Here is a 20,455-nt window from a genome sequence, read left to right on the forward strand (position 1 = left end):
CAAACAATGTATAGCAACACTACATAATAATTTGGGACAGGAAGTGAAGATTAGAATTCCATTGCCAAACGAAATGGAATTGAAGAAGGTAGATTACAGTTACTCAAACAAATGGGAATTTGGCCAGCATACTCTTGCTCTGTACTATGGAGTTTTTAATAAACAGAGACACGTCATTGGTTGCGGGTCTCAACTGAAAGAGGAGGGTGCCTTGCTCGGAGCTCGGCAAAATATTTTAGCAAATAGTTTATTCGCTGAAAAATGAAGTTTCAGTCAACCCAAAATTATTCACGAATTTGGGTAGAGTTCAATCCCACTTGAAATATTTTCCAACTTTTGGATAGCCAAAATTTTCAAAAAATTCCATTATTAGTTTGCCCCCAAATGAATGTTTTTGATTTTTCAGAATTGCCAGTGAACCAAAAAATCCATTATTTGCCCAGCTCTACTTCTGTGGTATTGGGCTCACTAGAAATAATCTGGGGGACTGGTCAATGCAAATTCAAAAGGGAAAATGCTACTCAAAGAATAACTCTCACTGATTCCTGAAGCACCTAGCTTTTCTATGTACTGCCCCATGGAGGTACTCATTGAGTCTTCTCCAGCTAAGCTTGTGAGGTCTCACTGGATCATGACTTGAGATGCTATGTTTGCAGAATAAATACTGAAATACACTTGAAATTAAAGCTTGGTATTTATAAACCCGATGTTGGTGACAGAGATCATGGTTATAAAAAGACAATTCATTCCAAGAAATATAGGAACCCACTTTAGCTATCATAAATTGGGTTGTTTATTTTGAATTAATAAAATATAGGTCTACATATATATCTACACACAACTACAAATTCTGTATTAAAGCAGAATTGAAACTGATTTAAAGTGTTACACTGGGCTTTCATTTCACAAATGATACCATCAATACATTCAGAAATGCTAGTTTTAATTACAAGCTTTATTGTCAAATATATCTTAAAGCAAACTCATGGCTAGAAGCATTTTTTCTTTTCTTAGTCCTTTGAATGTCAGAATAACTGGACAAAATGGATAAAATTTTCACTTAAATCCAGGTTTCCTGTTATTCTTATTTTCCTGTTATTTCCTGTTTTCCACCAAACGCATCCGATGAAGTGAGCTGTAGCTCACGAAAACTTATGCTCAAATAAATTTGTTAGTCTCTAAGGTGCCACAAGTTCTCCTTTTCTTTTTGTTATTCTTTAGACAGTTATTCAGCTCATATCTCTGGTGTTAGCAAACACCTCTATAATTAAAGAAACATTATTCCTAAATGCAGCCTGTACCTAGTCCCAACTCTCCTCTTTAGCCTCCAACATCTCATTTTCATTTGAATCTCACTCATTAATTGTACTTCATTTAAGCCCAACCTAGTATTTTATGAGTCTATTAAAGTGTTACTCCCATCACTTCTGCAAATCAAGATCTCAGTCATTATGAATAATAATAAATAGCAGGGCAGGAAATTCTTTGTTTTACATCTGCTTTTCATTAGATTACTTAATCCAGCAAAATCTATGAGCAATTAAACAACACAATCAGTTCTATGTTTGTAAATTCCTTCATGGCAAACAACTCAATGCTGTAGATACAAAACATCCTGAATGCTTTACACACAAAATTCTGATTAAGGAAACAAAGGTCACATTTTGCTAAATATGCCTTACTGAGTCGAAATCTAAAATCTTAGCTTGATTCTGGTTGGAATACCCTGCTAAGGTAAAGTAAGGACAATAACCCCAACCAATTCCTGTTGGAAAAGCATCTCGCTGTTCTCTGGAAAAGCTAATGGCAACACTAAAATATAGATAATTAAAAAGATATCTGAAAGATATAAAAAGATATCTTTAACGTGTTTGGAAATTGCTCTGGAAACCTGAGTCACGCATTATATTCACAGAACGCACACAATACAGGTAAGGGAAATATAGATTTCTCCATACTGTCCCACCAACACAACTTTAACCATGTCGTGGATGGAATGCTTCTAAAAATTGAATGTATAGTTCAGTCTCCATGCCTTGTCTTTTCAGCTGAGATTGCCAGCAAGGTGCTGACCTGGTGCTAATTTAGGGACCACTTTAGCAAAGCACCTACGCACATTCTTAACTTTAAGCACATTCTTAAATCAATCCCTTTTCAACAAGGCAGTTAAGCATGTGCAGAAGTGCCTGATTGAACTGGGCCTCTGATGCATTTCTTTGTGATGCTGGATATAAGGCTATAGAGTAAATTTTCAAAAGCACTAAAGTGATACAGGAGCCTAAGTCCAATCTTCAAAAGGGAGTTGGCTACTTCAGAGCCTATCGCCCAGATTTTTTAAGGCATTTAGGGGTTGCTGCACTCAGTATTGCAATACCTAACTGGTTTAGAAGCCTAAATCTCATTTTCAAAGGGTCTTAGACACATAGGAGCCAAAATACCAATGTTTGTCAATGGGATTTTGGCTCCTAGGTGCCTTTTGAAAATGACGCTTAGCCTCCTAAATCAGTTACATGTCGCAATGCTGAATACAGCAATGCCTCGATATCTTTAAAAATTGGGGCCTACGTCTCACTGAAAGTCAATGGCACTTTTGAAAATTTTATCCATAGGCACCAGTTTGGCCTGTCCTATCTAGGCAGCTCTTCTATATTAGGTCATTTCTCAGAAGAGACTAAAAAACGGACCACTGTTAAAAAGTATTTTTTGATTCTTCAGATATGCAGGCTGCTGAGCTGCCTACTATAAATGTAAATACCTCTCTCCATTCACAAACCAGGTTACTTACAATGGGACAGATGGCAATTCAAGATTCTATTTTTAATGTGAAGGTTCTATTGATTGTAGGCTTAAGATATCGCTTTGTTTTTTTCTTGGTAGCCTTAAGTAAATCCTGAATCCTTGGGGCCTACCATATTTATGGGGTAACTATTAAGGAAGGTTAACACTGAGACCTAATAATCCTTTCATGTACTAACTGCAATAGAGCTTGCACTTTTTATACTGAATCTAAAACAAATGTTTTCTTTGATTGTGAAAAAAAAAACCTCTCTCCAGTTAAAGCCAAACAGAATATATTAATCTATGCTGCTTCATTATCTCTCATTAAGGCTTACTAAGAAACTACTCACCAGCAATTAATGACATTTAATTTAATTGCCTGAGCCATATTTAATGATAAACACTTGTGACTGTGATTGTCTTCCTCAGCCCAGCTTATATTAGGGTCTAAAGTTGCCTTTGTCTACATGTTCGGACTGACAAAAACACGGTTGGAGGAGTGAATGACTGCAGTACTTACAGATCAAGTTCAAGCTTTGAGAAATGCGTACTGGATTTACTGAGCGCACACCTGCTGCAATGACTTGACTTGCTAATGAGCTGTGCGACAGAGAAGCTAACACAAGTGCATTCCCATGTTCCTGGAGAGAATGAAGGCAGGGCAGGGGGACTGGGGCAACAGTGGAAAGTATTCTTTCCGAATGTTCAGCCATTCAAAGCATGCAGATTGATGCACTGCACAGATATCTTAGTGTTCATGACTCTTTACTGATGAGCCACAAGCCCTGAGAACTAAAATGGAATTTGTCAAAAGGAATTTCACTTAGTAAAATCAATCCCTGGAACGACAGTTTTTTAAAAAAGTGTCAGATTGGCACTCTTGGCAGATAAAACACATCATTAAGGTGAGTGTTCTCCCAGGCATTCCCCAGAAAAGGGGAAAACCCTTCATCCCCTATCACTCAATTATCCTAGAAGGACTGCTTGCTGCTAAACTGCATCATTTTAACGCAGCCAGATCAGTGATCTCAAGATGTTTCCCTCGACACAGAGACAGCAGTTAGGGTGACCTTTTAAAGCAGGATTTATAATAATAAATTTAAAAAAAACTACAGAGCAAAGAACAATCTCAGTATCATTAGGATGTGCAGAAATACATGGGGTCATGCATGCATGTGCACCAGTCAGTGGAGTTAGCCCTGAACTAGACTAATGGAACTGAGAGCAGAATTAGGTCCAACATCTTTTTCTCCATTTAATTTTTCCTTGATCAATTCATTCCCGTAATAATGGTCCTTCACTTTATACAACACCTCGCTATCCAGAAAACAAGTGGGGTGAGAAAGGTGGGTTTGGGCTTTGGATTTGCAGATCCAGAATCAGGGGTGATTAGGATCTGAGTTCTATTGTATCCAAGGGCTTGTTTATATAGGAGATACCAGGAAAATTAATCCAAATTAACTAACACTGTGAATTTAAAGTAGATTAGTTAAACCGCATTAAATTCCTGTGTACATGATTTTATTCAGAATGTGAAAGGGCCTCAATTCTGTTTAACTGAACTTAAGTGAATTAAGTTAAACCAAATTAAGGGACCTTTAAATAAATAAGAGTGCCCACACATGGATTTAATGAGGTTTAACTAATCCACTTTAAAAGTTAAGTTTCGCTGAGTGTTCCTGTGTAAACAAGACCTTACTCCACCCCCAGGTCCCACTGTATGAATCTCCCCCATTGTATCAAAGCTGACATAACCATTTTTGGATCATCCATACATTCCATACGGAAAAAAAAAAAACGTACTACACTCTGACAAAGGCATTAAAAGCAGGATTGGTGAAGGAAGCATACTCAGAAGTTGCTGAAGGGATCCCAAAACGTTGGAAGTCTAAATATTTCAAAACACATATGAAACGAACATTGATATTAGCTAACAAAACAAAGAGAACGCAAGACGCTCAACACAGTGTAACATATGGGTGATGCAGCGAAAAACAGATCATGAGAAGTGTAAAAGAAGTGATAAAACGTGGAGCACGGAAAAGAGGAGTTCCATAAAATGTTTTGAATAACTGCACACACACACCTACCTGGTTTTGGCACAGAGTTGGTCATAGATTGAGGAACTTTGTCGTTAATTAGCTCAACACACTCACTCGGAAAGAATCCCACCTGTATGACAAGAAAAACAGAAATGGGTATAAATGCAAAATATTAAAGATCGTATAGTCAAATTATTGTGTGTGAGAAGCCATGTTAGTTACCTTTTCTCTTTTAAGCCTGTTTGTATACTACTCCACAACTGTATGAAACATACACATGGATTAGTATCACTATGATTTTTCAAAAATGATGTAACCAGAAAGTCAATGAGCCAAGTACTTTATATTGTGTAATACACTAAACTTTGTTATAAATCTGAAAGCTTTTTCCAAAGGACATAAATATTTCAGCTTGCAACAAACTGCGTTTGTTCATACAGATGAGATGGCCTGCAGGCTCAAGTGAAATCTGAGGGGTGCAAAGCCCTGTTCTACTCTACATCAGGGTTAATTTCAAACACCGTGTGTACTATGGAAGGGGAAACTCTTCAGGTCTTGATATATCACTCAGCTAATTCAAAATGTTAGCAGTAATGATGTCTTTTCCACTGCCAATGTATTACACTCACAGATATCTTCTATGTTTATTGCTTTTTTAAAAATTAATTTAAATGCAGACTAATATATTTGTGCATTTTTCTCTCGCAGTTGCTTTCAAAATGCCCTGCCTACAGAAACATGCAGCTGCCAGCTCAGGGAGCACATTAGGGAATGAATGATGCAGCAGTGTTCACTTTCCGAGTCTCTACTGCAAACACTAAGAAAGTTATATCGTTGCTTCTAGACATCTTCGAACCCACTCCACACAGCTGTTTCTTTCCAAAGAAAATACGGCACATGCTCGGGACATCTCCATCTTGCCAGGTTAACAACAAACGTCACTAATTGCCATTTAAAGGAGAAAATTTTTAGTTGTACTTGTCTCAACAGGTTCCTGAATCATTTTGCTGGTACCAGTTCTAAAGACTTATATCCTGAAAGAGAATCATCTTTTCTTCCCAGCTTCTCAAGAGATCATTCTTTCAGGGTCACAACCAACCCCTTATGCCTTGTTTGACCCACTTTAAGTCTGTGTCCTTGCCTTCCATACAAAGTTTTCATGATTTTGTATTAGAAGTGAATTCAGTCCAAGAGTTAATCTCAACAGATGCAGCAGGGCACTGTTAGAGCATGATCCAGGATTAAAGGATTTGGCAATGTACTAAAATTAATAGCGGGGATGATATATACTTAGATGAATGCAAGGTCATCTAAAGGTAAAGATTGCTGAACATCTTAAATCAAGCGGGGAGAGGTTGGGTTATTGTAACACAATCATAAATAATGTTTCTATTATCACTGTAATTATACTTCAGCCTTAGTTTTTATGCCAGGCCCATGGTAGCTCATGATGACAACACGGGAAGACACATGAGGCTCTTAAGCATCTTTATGGGGAAACTGTTCACATCTTAGTGGATCTAAGCAAACAGGAGGCATTACTGTTCTAATAGCCGCTACCAAACAAAATGAGAACTTTTCTTTTTCATGGGCTAAGGATAGGTTAAATCTCATCCAATGGATGTACGTCCCTTTAAAATTTACACAATGATGAGCGAGCAAGCTGCAATTTTAAAACAGCATTGCTAGTTTGGGTTTCATTATAATGATTTACTGCCTTATTGACAAGTTAATGTCTTTGGTTTCATTACATGGTCATTGCCAGATAATTACATTAGTGATTGAGATGGAGTGGAGAGAAAAGCCCCTCACTAATACAACATCAGGAAGTCCAGGAAGAATTTAATTTACTTACTCTGTTCCCATTGCCACCCCTAGTTAGTATTGCATTTTCTTTTTGGCATATAGAAGAGTGTACATTTCCTTCTCTCCCCCTCTCTGGGGTCTCCAGCACTTTTTAAAAAATTGTTTATTTAAGCCACAGATAAACCCATATAAAACACCTTTCTAGGTAATACAATTCAAGAGGATGGTGATACTTTGCACAGTGTCAAACAGGGACTTCAAGTCTGACAACCTAATAAACCCCACCCTCTATTTTCTCTTCGCATCAAAAGCACCATCACCCATTATCTAATGCAGAGAGTCATCTTCCCCCACTAGCATATGCCAAACACCACATCACAACAGTAGACCCGTCATCAGAGTGCAGGGAAGCACCACCGATTGCACAGATTCCTACTATGGCTTAAAGGCAATCTTCAATTTTATTTTCTATCTACATTTCAAGGCCATAACGCAAGCTGAATTTAGGAGGGGCCTTCACACCACACATGAAATTTGCTTGAAAAAACAATGCTGGGATAAGCCCTCGTACTAATGACCTGCTGCAGGTTTTGCTGTACTTCAACACCTATATGAAAAAAATATACACTTATCTTGCCTCTCGGAGTCTCAGTTTACTCCTCTGGAAGACCCTGATTCAGGAAATCAAGGCGGGTATGTAAGTGCATGCTTGTAGTTAAGCATGTGCCTAAGCAATTTCCTCAAATGGGTGTAATGATTCTTTCATTGCAGCCGAGGTCTGACGTTTAATTAATGCTTGCAAAGTATTCAGTGAAAGAGTCTACAAAAGGGTAAAGAAATTATTATTAAGACATTCCAGGGTGTTGCCATATTTCCTTGTATCACAGGATACTTTGGGAGACATAAGACCATTATACTATATAGATATAGGGCAGTATTACAATGCCAGGATGCATCTTACTGCTATTATAAAAATGAACCATTAAAAAAAAATTGTGAGCAACAAGAACTCAAAGTTTGGCTACAATATTTACCACCATCACCACCACCACCAATGCCCAAGTCGAATCAGCCTTTTGGAAATGTTGCTTTATAATATATAATCATCCTACTTTACCTTGTCACAGTGTCATGTCTGGACCATAATCTTCCCCTTAATGGAAGTACTGCCTGCAGGTCAGTCCACCCTGCCTCATGGTTTGACTCTTTAAGTGTTGTATGATCTGATTATAGATACAAAGACCTGGTAGATACTGGGAGAGAGAGAAACAGTCCTGGGAGCAAGCAGGGTTTGGAAGGAAACTCTGGTATTGCTTCTTTAAAGGCCTGGGCAAGGCTCCCCTCTCTCTCAACTACGGATGAGTTGGGACAAGGGGACAAGCGTAAATGCTGCCTCTTCCTTCACGCAAGGCAGATGCCTGCAGACACTGAAGGGAGTGAGAGAAGGCTACTGCAGGGTCACAGAATCATAGATTAGGGTTGGAAGAGACCTCAGGAGGTCATCTAGTCCAATCCCCTGCTCAAAGCAGGACCAACCCCAACTCAGGTGTCCTGAGTCACCAGCCTGAGGACTAAGTGGGGCCAACTGTTTCAATTACCTAGCTGCAGGAGGTGGGCAGGAGCTGCTGCTGTAAGAAGACACAGGAATAGAGGTAAATTGCAACCCAGCTCCAGGAGGAGAGCTGGGAACTCCTGGTAAAGGAGAGGGACAAGAACTGCTTGAACTACACAAGTTCCAAGAGGAGGGCTGGGCTCCTGCCATAAAGACAGACATAATGACTGAGAAGATAACTCTGAGATGATTGGGAACAGAGGTTACAGGGCAGGCTCCAGAAAGCCAGAAGCACCTTTTGTTTCTTTGGGACTTTTTGTTATGGAATCTTTTGTATGAGGTTTCATAATAAACAAGCCCCAAGGAGAATATTAAGTCAAGCATCAAGAGTGCCTGAAGTAGAGTTACAAGCTTCTTGAGAAGGGAAACTGAGGCAAGGAGTACATGCAGCACCACATTAATTCAGCAGGGGGCACCACAGGGCAGGCACAACCTACAAGAGATATACAATATGGACCAAATTTCTAACAGAATTACAGACATCGATCCGCATAGTAAACCGACGGTGGGCACAAGTCAGAGTTAGCAGCATGAGGACTCAGATTTTTCCCCTCTAGAGTTTTCTTTGTGCTACATGGTGCTCAGCCCTACATGCCTGCAAAAAGAGGATACAAAGAGTCTCCCCAGTGACGGAAGGGCAAGGCACAGTCCTAGCCCTGGTACAACTGGTATGCGAGGATTGAGGGACTCTAATGCCAACAGCATTGCAAGAAAATGCAGGGCTAGGTGAGGGAATGGCCAAGGAGAGAGAGAGAGAGAGAGAGACAGAGAGAGAGAGACACACACACACTTTGGTCACATACTTACAGGTAAAGTGCAGCCCTTCCACTCAGCAAAGCAGCACAACTTCTCACAGTGTAGGAAACTTTTTGTTGCCAGGACTAAACTCAGATACAATTTTGTCTAAGCTGTTATTGCAATTGGCACCTCAGATCCTGCAGATGGAGGTTGCCGGCTGGCTGAGAAATTCACTGGTGATGCATCCAGTGGGCTCTTTCACAACGCCAGTCTTAAGAGTGACATCTCTCTCCAGCCAGATGGTTGCCTCCAGCAATGGGTTCCCAGAACAACGAACGGAAGCTAGAATTCAATTTTTTCTTTAAAGACTTGAGTTTGCAAACCTGTGCTAAGTCCACATAAACGTGCTTTGCTCTCGCATATGAACATTTTATTTTACTCTAAAAACTTCTACATTGCAAAATTATGCACAAAGAAAAACACTCTCAACTAATAGTCTGTTTCACTATCCTAACCAATCTAAGGCAGATCTCTGGGTCTTTGGGGGAATGCTATACATTCTTGAAATCCCAAAAAGGATTAGGATTTAAGTCAGCAAATTTTAACTGTGCTCAGTATGGAATACAGGTTAGAGGGGACATTTGAAAGGCCAAGGGTTCATGGGTCTAGCTTTCAACAGAGAGCTTATCAAGAATGGCAAAATGTGCCACTGCATCTCAAAAGCAGCTAAGAGAAATGATTGTTTCCAGGGTTTTAGTTCTTGAAGACTGTGGGGATGGAGTGGAAGAATGAAAGAACAGAGGATGAAGAAAAGGAAGGAAGGAAAACACCACACTGCAGAGAATGAGGAGGGTGACACTTAATGAGGAGGAGATTGTGTCTGGGGAATAATCTTATAGTGAATGCCATGATTCATTAAGGACATGTGAACATAAATTTAAGTCAAAATGTCATTAAAAACTCCACTTTACATCATTCTCTGTCTTAAAAGCAAACACTAAGTGGCTGCCTTGTTCCACAGGTAGCGGTGGGTTGCATCACAGACACTAGAGCATCTTTGCCATCTATCAGGAAAGATGCTGCTATAATGGAAGTGCAGACATTTGAAATTTTTTTTTTTTTAAATCATGGGTTCCTTACAAATCCATTTTACTGGAGTGGAGTGAAAACCAGAATGATGAGTTCCCAAACATGTTCCTAAATCTGACCCATGATTCAATCCAACCACATTTGTATTCTTTCATATTTCCTTTTCATAAACATCTGTGTGACTAGTTTTCTTCTCATGAATGACAAGGGGGAAAGGTTTATTATGTGGAAGGGACATGGATATTTGTGTGTGAATGCATATATACTGGCTGGGGAAGGCTCCCCTTGGACAAACATATGCAATTACTCAGTGGGAATGTAAAAATTCAATGTGAAATCTGATAGTTTGCAATGAATAATCCAGTCAGCCTGGTCTTTGGCTACTCTGCTCTGCTCACCCTGCCTGGTTATACCCAGGCCTGGAAAGTGGTTCTAACAAGAGTCCATTTGCTAGATGGGAGCTTCTAAGCTCTAAAACCATGACAATCTTCTCCACAACTGCCCCATGGCAGCTCAGTCTGGGATTTATGTGACACTGTATTTAGGTATAATTCTGGCACTAATGAAACACGACATCCCTTGTCAAACATGAAAATTCATCTACAGTCTAAGGTTTCAGGATGGGGAGCGGGAAGCATTAGCCACCTCAAGTGAAGTAATAAAAACTTGACACTTGCCCTACATTGATGGTATAGATCAGAGGTGGGGAAACTATGGCCTGGTGGCCGGATCTGGCCCGCCAGCTGTTTTAATCTGGCCCTCAAGCTCTCTCTGGGGAGCAGAGTCTGGGGCTTGCCCTGCTCAGGCACTCCAGCCGGGGAGCAGGGTTGAGAGCCGCTCCATGCGGCTCCTGGAGGCAGCCGCATGGCCCCTCTCTGGCTCCTACACGTAGGGGCAGCCGGAGGCTCTGCTCTGCATGCTGCCCCCGCAGCTCCCATTGGCCAAGAACCTCCGCCAATGGGAGCTGTTGCGGCGGTGCCTGCAGGTTGGGGCAGCGTGGAGAGCAGCCTGGCCATGCCTCTGTGTGGGAGCCAGAGAGGGGACATGCTGCTGCTTCTGGGAGCCACTTGAGGTAAGCGGCATCCGGAGCCTGCACTCCTGAGCCTCTCCCTGCGCCCCAACCCTGATCCCCCTCCCACCCTCCAAACCCCTTGGTCCCACCCTGGAGCACCCTCCTACACCCCAAACTCCTCATCCCCAGCTGGAGCCCTCACCCCCCCCACAGCTCAGAGCCCCCTCTTACACCCTGAACTCCTCATTTCTGGCCCCAACCAGAACCCTCACCCCTTCCAGCACCCAAACCAATTTTGTGAGCATTCATGGCCCGCCACACAATTTCTATTTCCAGATGTGGCCCTCGGGCCAAAAAGTTTGCCTATGCCTGGTATAGATCATAATAAGACCACAAGCCCAGGGAAAGAAGGATATTTTCAGGAGTTTAGGGAAGGAAGGAGAGTCCTAATCCAGGGGGGTGGGTGTGAAAGGGGCTTGCTAGGTCGTGGGAAGGAAACCAGGTGATTTGGGGAGATCCAAAATGGGGAGTGAATAAAATGAAGGTGGATGATTGGACTTAGGTGAAATAAGATGGAGAGTGGGGATAACTGATGCTGGTGAGGGTAACCCTGAGAGTTGTAGGTTGATGAGGGTCTGCGAAGAAAGTTTGTGGGGTAGGGAGGTGATGAGAAGGAGCTGAGAGGTTCAAAAGATGGTTTGCAGACTTGATGTATGAAGAGAGGGAAATTGTGACACGTTAGAGCTGCTTGGAGGAGTAGGACTGACTTGGAGGGGGCCTAGGAAGTACTGGGGTGCTGGAATCATGGTTCTGCACCCAAAACGAATAGCACTTGTAGTCTTATACTATGCGCCCTCCCCCCTCGGTGCTACAATACTTACAAAGTGGGATTGAGTTACTACAGAGAATTCTTTCCTGGGTATCTGGCTGATGAATCTTGCCCTATGCTCAGGGTTCAGCTGATCGCTATATTTGGGGTCGGGAAGGAATTTTCCTCCAGGGCAGATTAGAAGAGGCCCTGGAGGTTTTTCGCCTTCCTCTGTAGCATGGGGCATGGGTCACTTGCTGGAGGATTCTCTGCTCCTTGGAGTCTTTAAACCATGATTTGAGGACTTCAATAGCTCAGACATAGGTGAGAGGTTTATCGCAGGAGTGGGTGGGTGAGATTCTGTGGCCTGCATTGTGCAGGAGGTCAGACTAGATGATCATAATGGTCCCTTCTAACCTTAATATCTATGAATCTATGAATCAAGGGGAGCATGGGGAATCAGCTCCCTCACTCCTGAAATTACTACCAACTGCCTGTGATCTTATTTCTGATCTTATCATCATCTTGTGACTGTTGAGTCTTCTGCCAGACATGATGTAACTTTGCAGATGTTATCTGCATGCAAATGCACACATGGTCAATCTGGACTTTCCCTTTAAAAATATCCAGACATGGTGCAAAGTAGCTGATCTTTTTGTGCACATGAATCGTGAGCTAGTTTCCTCCATATTCCTTAATGTGTCAGAGAAATGTTTAACACAGAAGCAGTGGTATAAAACATGCAGGAGCGATGCAATGCTCAGATGGAGCAAAGAGAAATTTAAAAATCAGATAACTCTGCCTACTATTGATCATCATTCAAGTGCAATTGACTCATGCTAACCTTGAAATTTCACTTATTCTGTTTTGCTTCCTCAACATCTCTATCTCATCCAGGTTCTCTTATCCCCAAGACAACTCGAAAGCTTATGCTCTAATAAATTTGTTAGTCTCTAAGGTGCCACAAGTACTCCTTTTCTTTTTGCGAATACAGACTAACACGGCTGCTACTCTGAAACCTACATTTAGAGTCTCTCATTTTATAGTTCTTCTTCCTTCTCCCTCCTGATGTGTCCACAGGTCATTTCTGCAGCTTCTTAGCTCCATAATCTCTTTCCTCACTTACACAACACCTTCCTTTTCCCCAGAATCTTTAAACCAACTCCTCTGTATTCACTTTAGATTTCTCATTTTGTCCTGGTACAAATGACTAGCAGAAGGACAAGGAAAAATATTGTAATAAGAAAAACCCACAAGTTTTTCTTATATCCTAGAGAAAGAGAGAACAATCAAGGGAAACAAGATCAGTTCAGTAAAGACAGACAACATGTTTATGCAGTCAATATCTCAGATAAGAGACAACTAAACAAGAGTGCAACCTTAGATACAGCCACGCATAATAAAGAAAACCCCAGAAAGGGGTCAGAACTTGATCTGCCAGGGGCTAAACAACAGGGCCTGATCCAATAAAGCATTTAAGCACATGCTTAACTTAAAGTACATGAGTAGTCTCATTGGGCTGGACTAGGTTCTTGTTACTTAATACTCTATAGAAACAAGCCCAATGTTTAGTCCCTATCCAGTGTGCGTTCACTGCAGTAGGATCAACCAGGAAGACCACCCTCTGTAGAGTCAGCATGAAGACTCCTTCAAAAAACATGCCCATCTCTGGAACATGTAATGAGCTTAGCTATTTTAAAAATCAAAGCCATTGAGTATATCACAGGAGAAGACTGAAGGTGGCTGGCTCCTTAGCTTAGTGACCATCCTTTTGACACTGGGATCAAAGACAGCTACCACCAGTGCTAATGGCAATTTGTTTAAAAATATTTCTGAGAAAACAAATGAGAAGAGATTTAAAGTGAAACCCAGTTTGCAAATCTTAGTTTGAAATAAACAATCAATCATCATGTATTTCACACAATTCGTAAGATTAGAGAGACGTCTCTGAAAAAGTGTGAATGCCCCACAGGGAACAGAATCATAATGAACTGGCAAGAGCCAATGGATCTCCGCTGATTTCTTTTAATAATTAAAATTATTTGGACACAGATTAGCATTATTTTCACCACCGTTTTTAATTTGAAACGGGAAACAAAGTGTTTGCTTATCCATAAATACTGGAAAGGTTATATGGTTTAAACATAGCTTCTACAAGTGCCAGTTTTGCTTCACTGCACTCTTTTGTAGCATGTTACAACAATACTCTTCACCAATTGTAACACCTCTAGGCCCACTATATCAACAGCAGGATAAGATTTTTTTCCCTCTCTTTTCCCGATAGTGGGCAGCAGTGTCAAAAAGCTGTGCTAATTCAATAAACCGGTTTTTCCTACACTCACACCAATAGGTCTTACATTTAAAAAGAAACATCCTTTTCTTTGTACAGCTATGGGATTTGTGACCATTTATTTCAGATGGTGTTTGACGGAAACAAAAGATCTCTATCAGCACATTGCAAAGAGATTAGACTAAACCCTGTTTGGTCCTACAGAAAACTGCATCCCGCAGTAAACCAGTTTCACGGCTGCAAGTTACTGAGCATGTGTAACAGCTGCTGCATGCGACTGCATAATAATTCCACTGCTAGTGTCTAATTCACTGCTTCATGAATAGCTCTGGAGTATGCTGAGGACAGAAGGTGCAATTAAAAATACTAATTCTATCAACCTTAACTATAATGCTATATTTCTGCAGCTGTTGGGATCCGCTATATGGGTCTGTGAACTGACTGCATGTGCACACAGATGAAGCTATTCTCATGGGTTTACTCAGCAGTGTCTCTTTTTACTTGTGTGCTACATAAGAATCCATATGATTTATTCTGATTTTGGCAAGGGTGGGGGTAGAGAGAGGCGTGCAAGGGAGCCCTGAGCTGTAAACATATGTCCCTGATGCCTTTCATAACCTATACTCTTTGCATATGGTCAGACAGAGAGAGAGAGAACGAGCGAGCGTGTGTGTGTGTGTGTAAAAAGGTGGCAGATTCCGGACCTTTCATGGGGATGCAGTGCTTATCTGCTGAGTCAGCTTGATGTCAGATGTTTGAACTCTGTGTACAGCTAATGGGAACTTTTGCTGATTCTCTCTGAGATTAGTTGAGGTATGTCCTGTTCATTCCTATGAGAGGGTTTAGACTAGAGTCTCTCTCAGGGACAGTGTGAATTAGAAAGGCCTTGCAGGGAAAACCCAATGAACTGCCCAGCTTGGGAAGAAATCTTAGGCTGGTGTTTAAGGTTTTGTTGTTACTTAAATTAACAATAAAGGCAAACCTCAGGAAGTGGGTAAGTTTTGACCCTATTCAGTATGTGTGCCTTCTGTTCAGAGCAAAGGGGGAACTTCACCAGTTTACAATGTGAAACAACTGCAGGATGGAGGACTCACCTGTTTAAAATGAAGCTTTCAGGATGAAACTCAAAGGAAGGCAGCACAAAGAGATGGAAAGTAAGTTCTCTTCTCCTTCAAAGCCTCTATACACTATATTCTTAATTTCATACACTATAGTCTTAATTTCATATTCTGCAAGTCCACACTGGAGTGTTGTGCCAGCATTTGGAAAGCAAGGGCTGGAGTTCTGCTGTAAGGTTGGAATTTTCAAGGGAGTCTAAGGCCTGGTTTACACCTAAATGGTAGATCAACCTAGCGATGTCACTCAGGAGTGTGAAAAACTCACAGCCCTGAGAGCTGTGGTTAAGCCAACCTAAGGCCCTGTATAGACAGTCCTATGTCAGTGGAAGTATTAGTCTATTGATACTGCTACTGCCTCTCGGAGAGATGGATTTATGATAGCGATGGAAGAACTTCTTCCATCTCAGTAGTGAGCATCTACGCTACAGCACTGCAGCTGTAGTGTTTCTCATGTAGACATACCCTGAGAATGTTAGTCACCCAACTCCCATTCAGTTTCAATAGGGTTTGGATGCCTAACTCCTGGGGAGTTTGAAAATTCAGCCTAAATCTCTCCTACAAACTGAGAGGCTCTACTGTCAACAAAGAGAGAGTAACTATGCACACAGTTCTCAGCGTCACACAGACCAGAAAATTCAACCATCAGGTCCCATCCACTTGCCTGGAAACAACTGATCCTCAAAGTATCAAAACAATAAGCACCACTTCTGTAGCATGTTTCATCAACTTTACAAAGGCATACAAGGCTAAATCATTACCTCCGTCCCAGACACAGAAACCGGGGCACAGACTGGTTGAGTGACTTGCCCACAGTCACACAGACCTGGGGCTAGGACCCACGTCTCCTGACTCCCAGTCCCATGCTTTATCCACTGGAACACTGAATCCTGTAGGACACTCTGCATTGCTTTGCCGAGCCTACATTTAATTGGTCCAAATGATGGGAAAATACAGGCAACACCTGAGGACTCAATCAGGATTCCTCCTGGGGCTGGCGGTGTATTTCCAGTTGTCTTTGAAAGGGTGCAATGTAGGCTCCTCACCAATGACAGACCCGCTCTGCCAGACAGCGTGGAGAGACTATGGAGTCCTGGTTCCATCCTTATCTTGGACCCTTTCGAGAAGGTGGCACCACTACTCCTATGCAACAATACCTCCGTTCCCAGGCCCTACTCACTTTGGGGAAGTCATATTACACCTTACCTTCCCCACTCAGGGAGCCAACACTGGGATGCACACTGTGTAGCCCTATCAAAAGTCATGGGCATTAGCAATACCAGCAACATTAGCAGTTCTGGGTAAATCCTACAGGCACCAAAGACTAGATTCTCAAACCTCCATTCATGTCACTCTCTCTGAGCGAATTCCTGGTGCATACCTGAAATCCATGTTTGCCCCTCCACCACGTAGTCAGCTCCTTTGGTGGCATGTCAATAACGGACACAATGTCTCCCACCTGGAAAAGAATTGCAACATAAATACCACCCCCTATGTAGCTAGAGACAGAGACAGGGCACTGCTAGAATGAATGCACATTCTTCTCCACTGCATGAAATCCTAAAGCCATCATCTGCCTTGAGGTACCTGCCCTTGTATAATCTACGGCTGAAGTATGAGACTTAATGCATTATAAATCCTACAAGATGCACCTTTTTAATGTATTCATAAGGAATTGTTTAAGAGTAGCCAATTGGTGCAGGCATGTTCCGATTAAGCGGTGCAGTGTGCACTGGGGTTAATAAGCCCCAAAGCATGAAACCCCTTGGGAAATGTTCTCACACAGCTGAACTCGTTTTTCCCCTTGTACAATATGTGTTTGCATCTCTGACTGTTGCCATCCCCTCACCCTCACAAAGTTAAGAACTGCACTCAGTTCTCCTGACCTGACAAAGACATTCTCCTCTGAATCAGGAAGCTAACAAAGCAGTAAGGCAGCGTGATGTTACTGAAGCAGGATGAGAAGAGACCAAAGGGGACAGGGTGGCCAAGGATGCTTTCTGAAGCTTCCCTCATTCCTCTGGGACCCGTTCCCGAAAAGAACAAACACAAAACCAGATAAATGGTTTGCACTGTTGCTTCAATGGCTGAAAATGACATTGGCAGAACTCATTCTAGATGCTTATACTAGTTTGGTGGGAGGGTGACTTGTGTCCTGCAGCATGTGATACTTTTTTCTGAAATTGAGTAAATTCTGCACCGGATACTATAATAAATGATAACGTAGCTTCCATATAGTGTTTTTCATCACTAGATCTCAAAATGCTTCACAAAGAGATAAGCATCATTACTCCTATTTTTCTGGTGGGGATAGTTGTTGCCAAGCTAAATTATCAACTTGTACAGGGCTTTGACACTGATAAACCGAACGTGCCATATTAGTACAAACCATTTTATTGCTATTATTAATATTGAAACACTGTCAAATAGTCTATGCCCTAAATTGCATATACTGTAATTTAAGAAGGATATAGTCTATTTAACTTACATCTTTCTGTTTCATTCTGTGTGTGTTTGTTTATAGTAGTGAGTGCTGAATAGTGAATCTGAATAAAACCACCAACACTCCTTAAATATCTGTATTATCTGCAAGGTGGCACAACTAAAGCGGTCATCAGAGAAACACCTTCGGGGCAAGGTCTGTGTTGCCCTTTATATTTGTGTGCAATGTTCTCAAAGCTCCAAACAAAATAATAGTGCATACAAGCGAACTGTCACAGCATACTTGCACAGTCCAATGGGCAGCAGAGACAATGGAGAGAGAGATTTTCAAGCGACCAACACCTACAATCAGGGCCCAATTTTCAGAAGGGCTCAGCACCCAGCAGCCCCATGGTGACACGTCTGGCTGGATTTTCAAAAAAGCGCAGAGCCCAACATGCCAAGCTCTTTTGAAACCCTGTCCCCTTATTTTGCGCTCTCTCTCTCTCTCTCTCTCTCTCACACATGCACACACACACAGAGAGTACCAGATGCATTTCCTCTTCTACATTTGACAATGAGGAATGTATGTTCCTCTAGTTATTTACCTCAAAGGACAGTTCATCTGCTGCCTGAGCAATGTATCTCTTAATAACATGGGCAGCCGCAATGGCAGGCACGTTAATAGATGATTCTTCATGGACTAGCAGGTGATTCCCCTTGTTATCGATCTGCAACAAAGAGCACGGTAGATTGTGAGGCAGATGAGGACATGTGGCTCTGCAAATACATTTTACTGGTGCTCATGCGTGGCAGGGATTTCAAGCTGATTCACAAAGACAGCACAGCTTAGGGGCCCCCTGAAGAGAACAGCATGGAGGGACAATGTAGGGCACAGAATACATAGAAATGAAGAGGAAGGACAGTTAATAAATTAAGTTTCAGAAGGTCACATCACCCCTTCCCATCCATTCATTGTTGAGGATGCAGTCTTTGTGCATTTTTGTATAGAACTCTAACATGACAATGAATGTGTATGCCTCCCCAGGATCTGTCATGGCATCATATTCGTTTTCTTCGAGTACTTAGAAAAATAACGGAATAATGACAAAAATGTTTTACAAGCAGGGAATTTAATGACAGGAGGGACAATGAGGATGACAAAGCTACAGAAAAAATATAAAATCTAGTCTATTCCTCTGCCAGTTTCTATAATGTCTGAATTTCCAGTAAGAAATTATGGTTCCACTGGCTTTTTTACCCCCTGCTACGCTTCCCAGTCAGTTTTTAAAACTCAGATTATTGTCCCCATCTGAAAAGCCAGCTGAAAGGCAATTTTGTAAGATTCTCAATTAATTTGGGAAGGTCAGTCAGGAGAACTTAAGTTTTATTAGAGCACTTTCACTAGTGCACATAATAGCCGAGTTGTAACCTTAATTTCCAGTAAATTCTCAAGTTTCATTCACATCTAAAAAGTCCCTGACCATTTCTCCTTTTGTGCTAAAAATCTGCCACACCTCATCTTAACCTAAAGGTTTTTGTTTGCTTGTTTGTTTTTGTTTTTTTGACAAATTTGAGGAGAATCACGCATCCAAATTACAAACATTTAAAATTTAGCTACATGAACATGCTAGCTGGTACATTTCTTAAGATTTGTGAAGTCTAACAACAGTTCTTCCTGTGTGATACAGTAATGTCAGCTGGCAATGGGAAGATCTACATACACCACTACTCAGCCTGACTAGGATCAGCACTGTTGTTGACAAAAGGGAGCAGGTGGTCTTGATCACTTACTCCCATTCTTTCCTCCACCCTCTACCCACTAAGGCTGGTGGTTTAAGTACTAGTGCTCAAGGTGTCTCGAAACAATAAACAGAGAAAGCAGTGCTACAGCTGTACATAAACAGGACCGCTGAGAGCACACAACACAAGCTCTGTTGAGCCATTTAACAGAAGAGATGGCAAAGCAGAGTAGATAATATTGGCGGTTTCAATGCAGCTGTCTTTAAAAAAATATAGAGCCAAAAATAGCAGAGAAGGTATCAACATCAGCAGCTTTCAAAGAGCAATACGTACCCATTGAAATGAGTGCCGGAAGAGGTGAGTGCATCTAGTGCAGCCTATTACCTGGAGCGTCAGTCCATTGCTGAACTTAGCTTATCTAGGTAGCACATTGACCCTATTGCTGTATCACCTGAGTTGCTACCTTCTATTACTTTGTAATCAAACAATGAAAGACTATCATGTCTTTCAGATGAAAAAATCCAAAAAGGAGGAAAAAATCCCTGACCCTTAACATGGAGTCTGATTCTCCCCTGCCTTGTGTAGTCCTTGCCACTTATGCGAAGTGGGTGTGAAATGTTACCAGGGGTGTGACTCCACAAAGTTGGACTACACAACTCCTCTCCATTCACTTTGCACAGGTGTAAGGACTACGCGAGAGGCAGGCTGCTAAGAACAGGGCAGTTGACATGAAAAGCAGTGCTGTGCACTGCACCCTACCTCCATCCATGTGAGGGCAGGCCCACAGTTGATCTTGTTGCCTGCAATGGCTGAGAGCCGTGACAGATAAGCCATCAGCATCTGGGTGACAAGCTGCAGAGGGAAAGAAAGAACAAGTATAATTATTCTGCTGATATACAAAAGTGGAGCCCATTTCTCCGAGCTGGCATAGTTGTCGTCAAATTAACTGGTGAGGGAGGTATGGGCAGTTTGCACTGATACTGATCTAGTTTCTAATACAA

General features: G+C 41.7%; 1 protein-coding gene across 1 annotated transcript in view; it reads right to left on the reverse strand.

Moving 5' to 3' along the window:
• ARHGAP32 (Rho GTPase activating protein 32) overlaps positions 1 to 20,455 on the reverse strand; it is a 264,621-nt gene that overhangs the window by 94,147 nt on the left and 150,019 nt on the right. Inside the window, 4 exon segments of the mRNA XM_043501046.1 lie at positions 4,869 to 4,950; positions 16,672 to 16,749; positions 18,320 to 18,442; positions 20,214 to 20,306. Coding sequence (XP_043356981.1) covers positions 4,869 to 4,950; positions 16,672 to 16,749; positions 18,320 to 18,442; positions 20,214 to 20,306 — 376 coding nt within the window.

The sequence above is a fragment of the Dermochelys coriacea genome, chromosome 22, assembly GCF_009764565.3.
Source record: "Dermochelys coriacea isolate rDerCor1 chromosome 22, rDerCor1.pri.v4, whole genome shotgun sequence".
Lineage (NCBI taxonomy): Eukaryota > Metazoa > Chordata > Testudines > Dermochelyidae > Dermochelys > Dermochelys coriacea.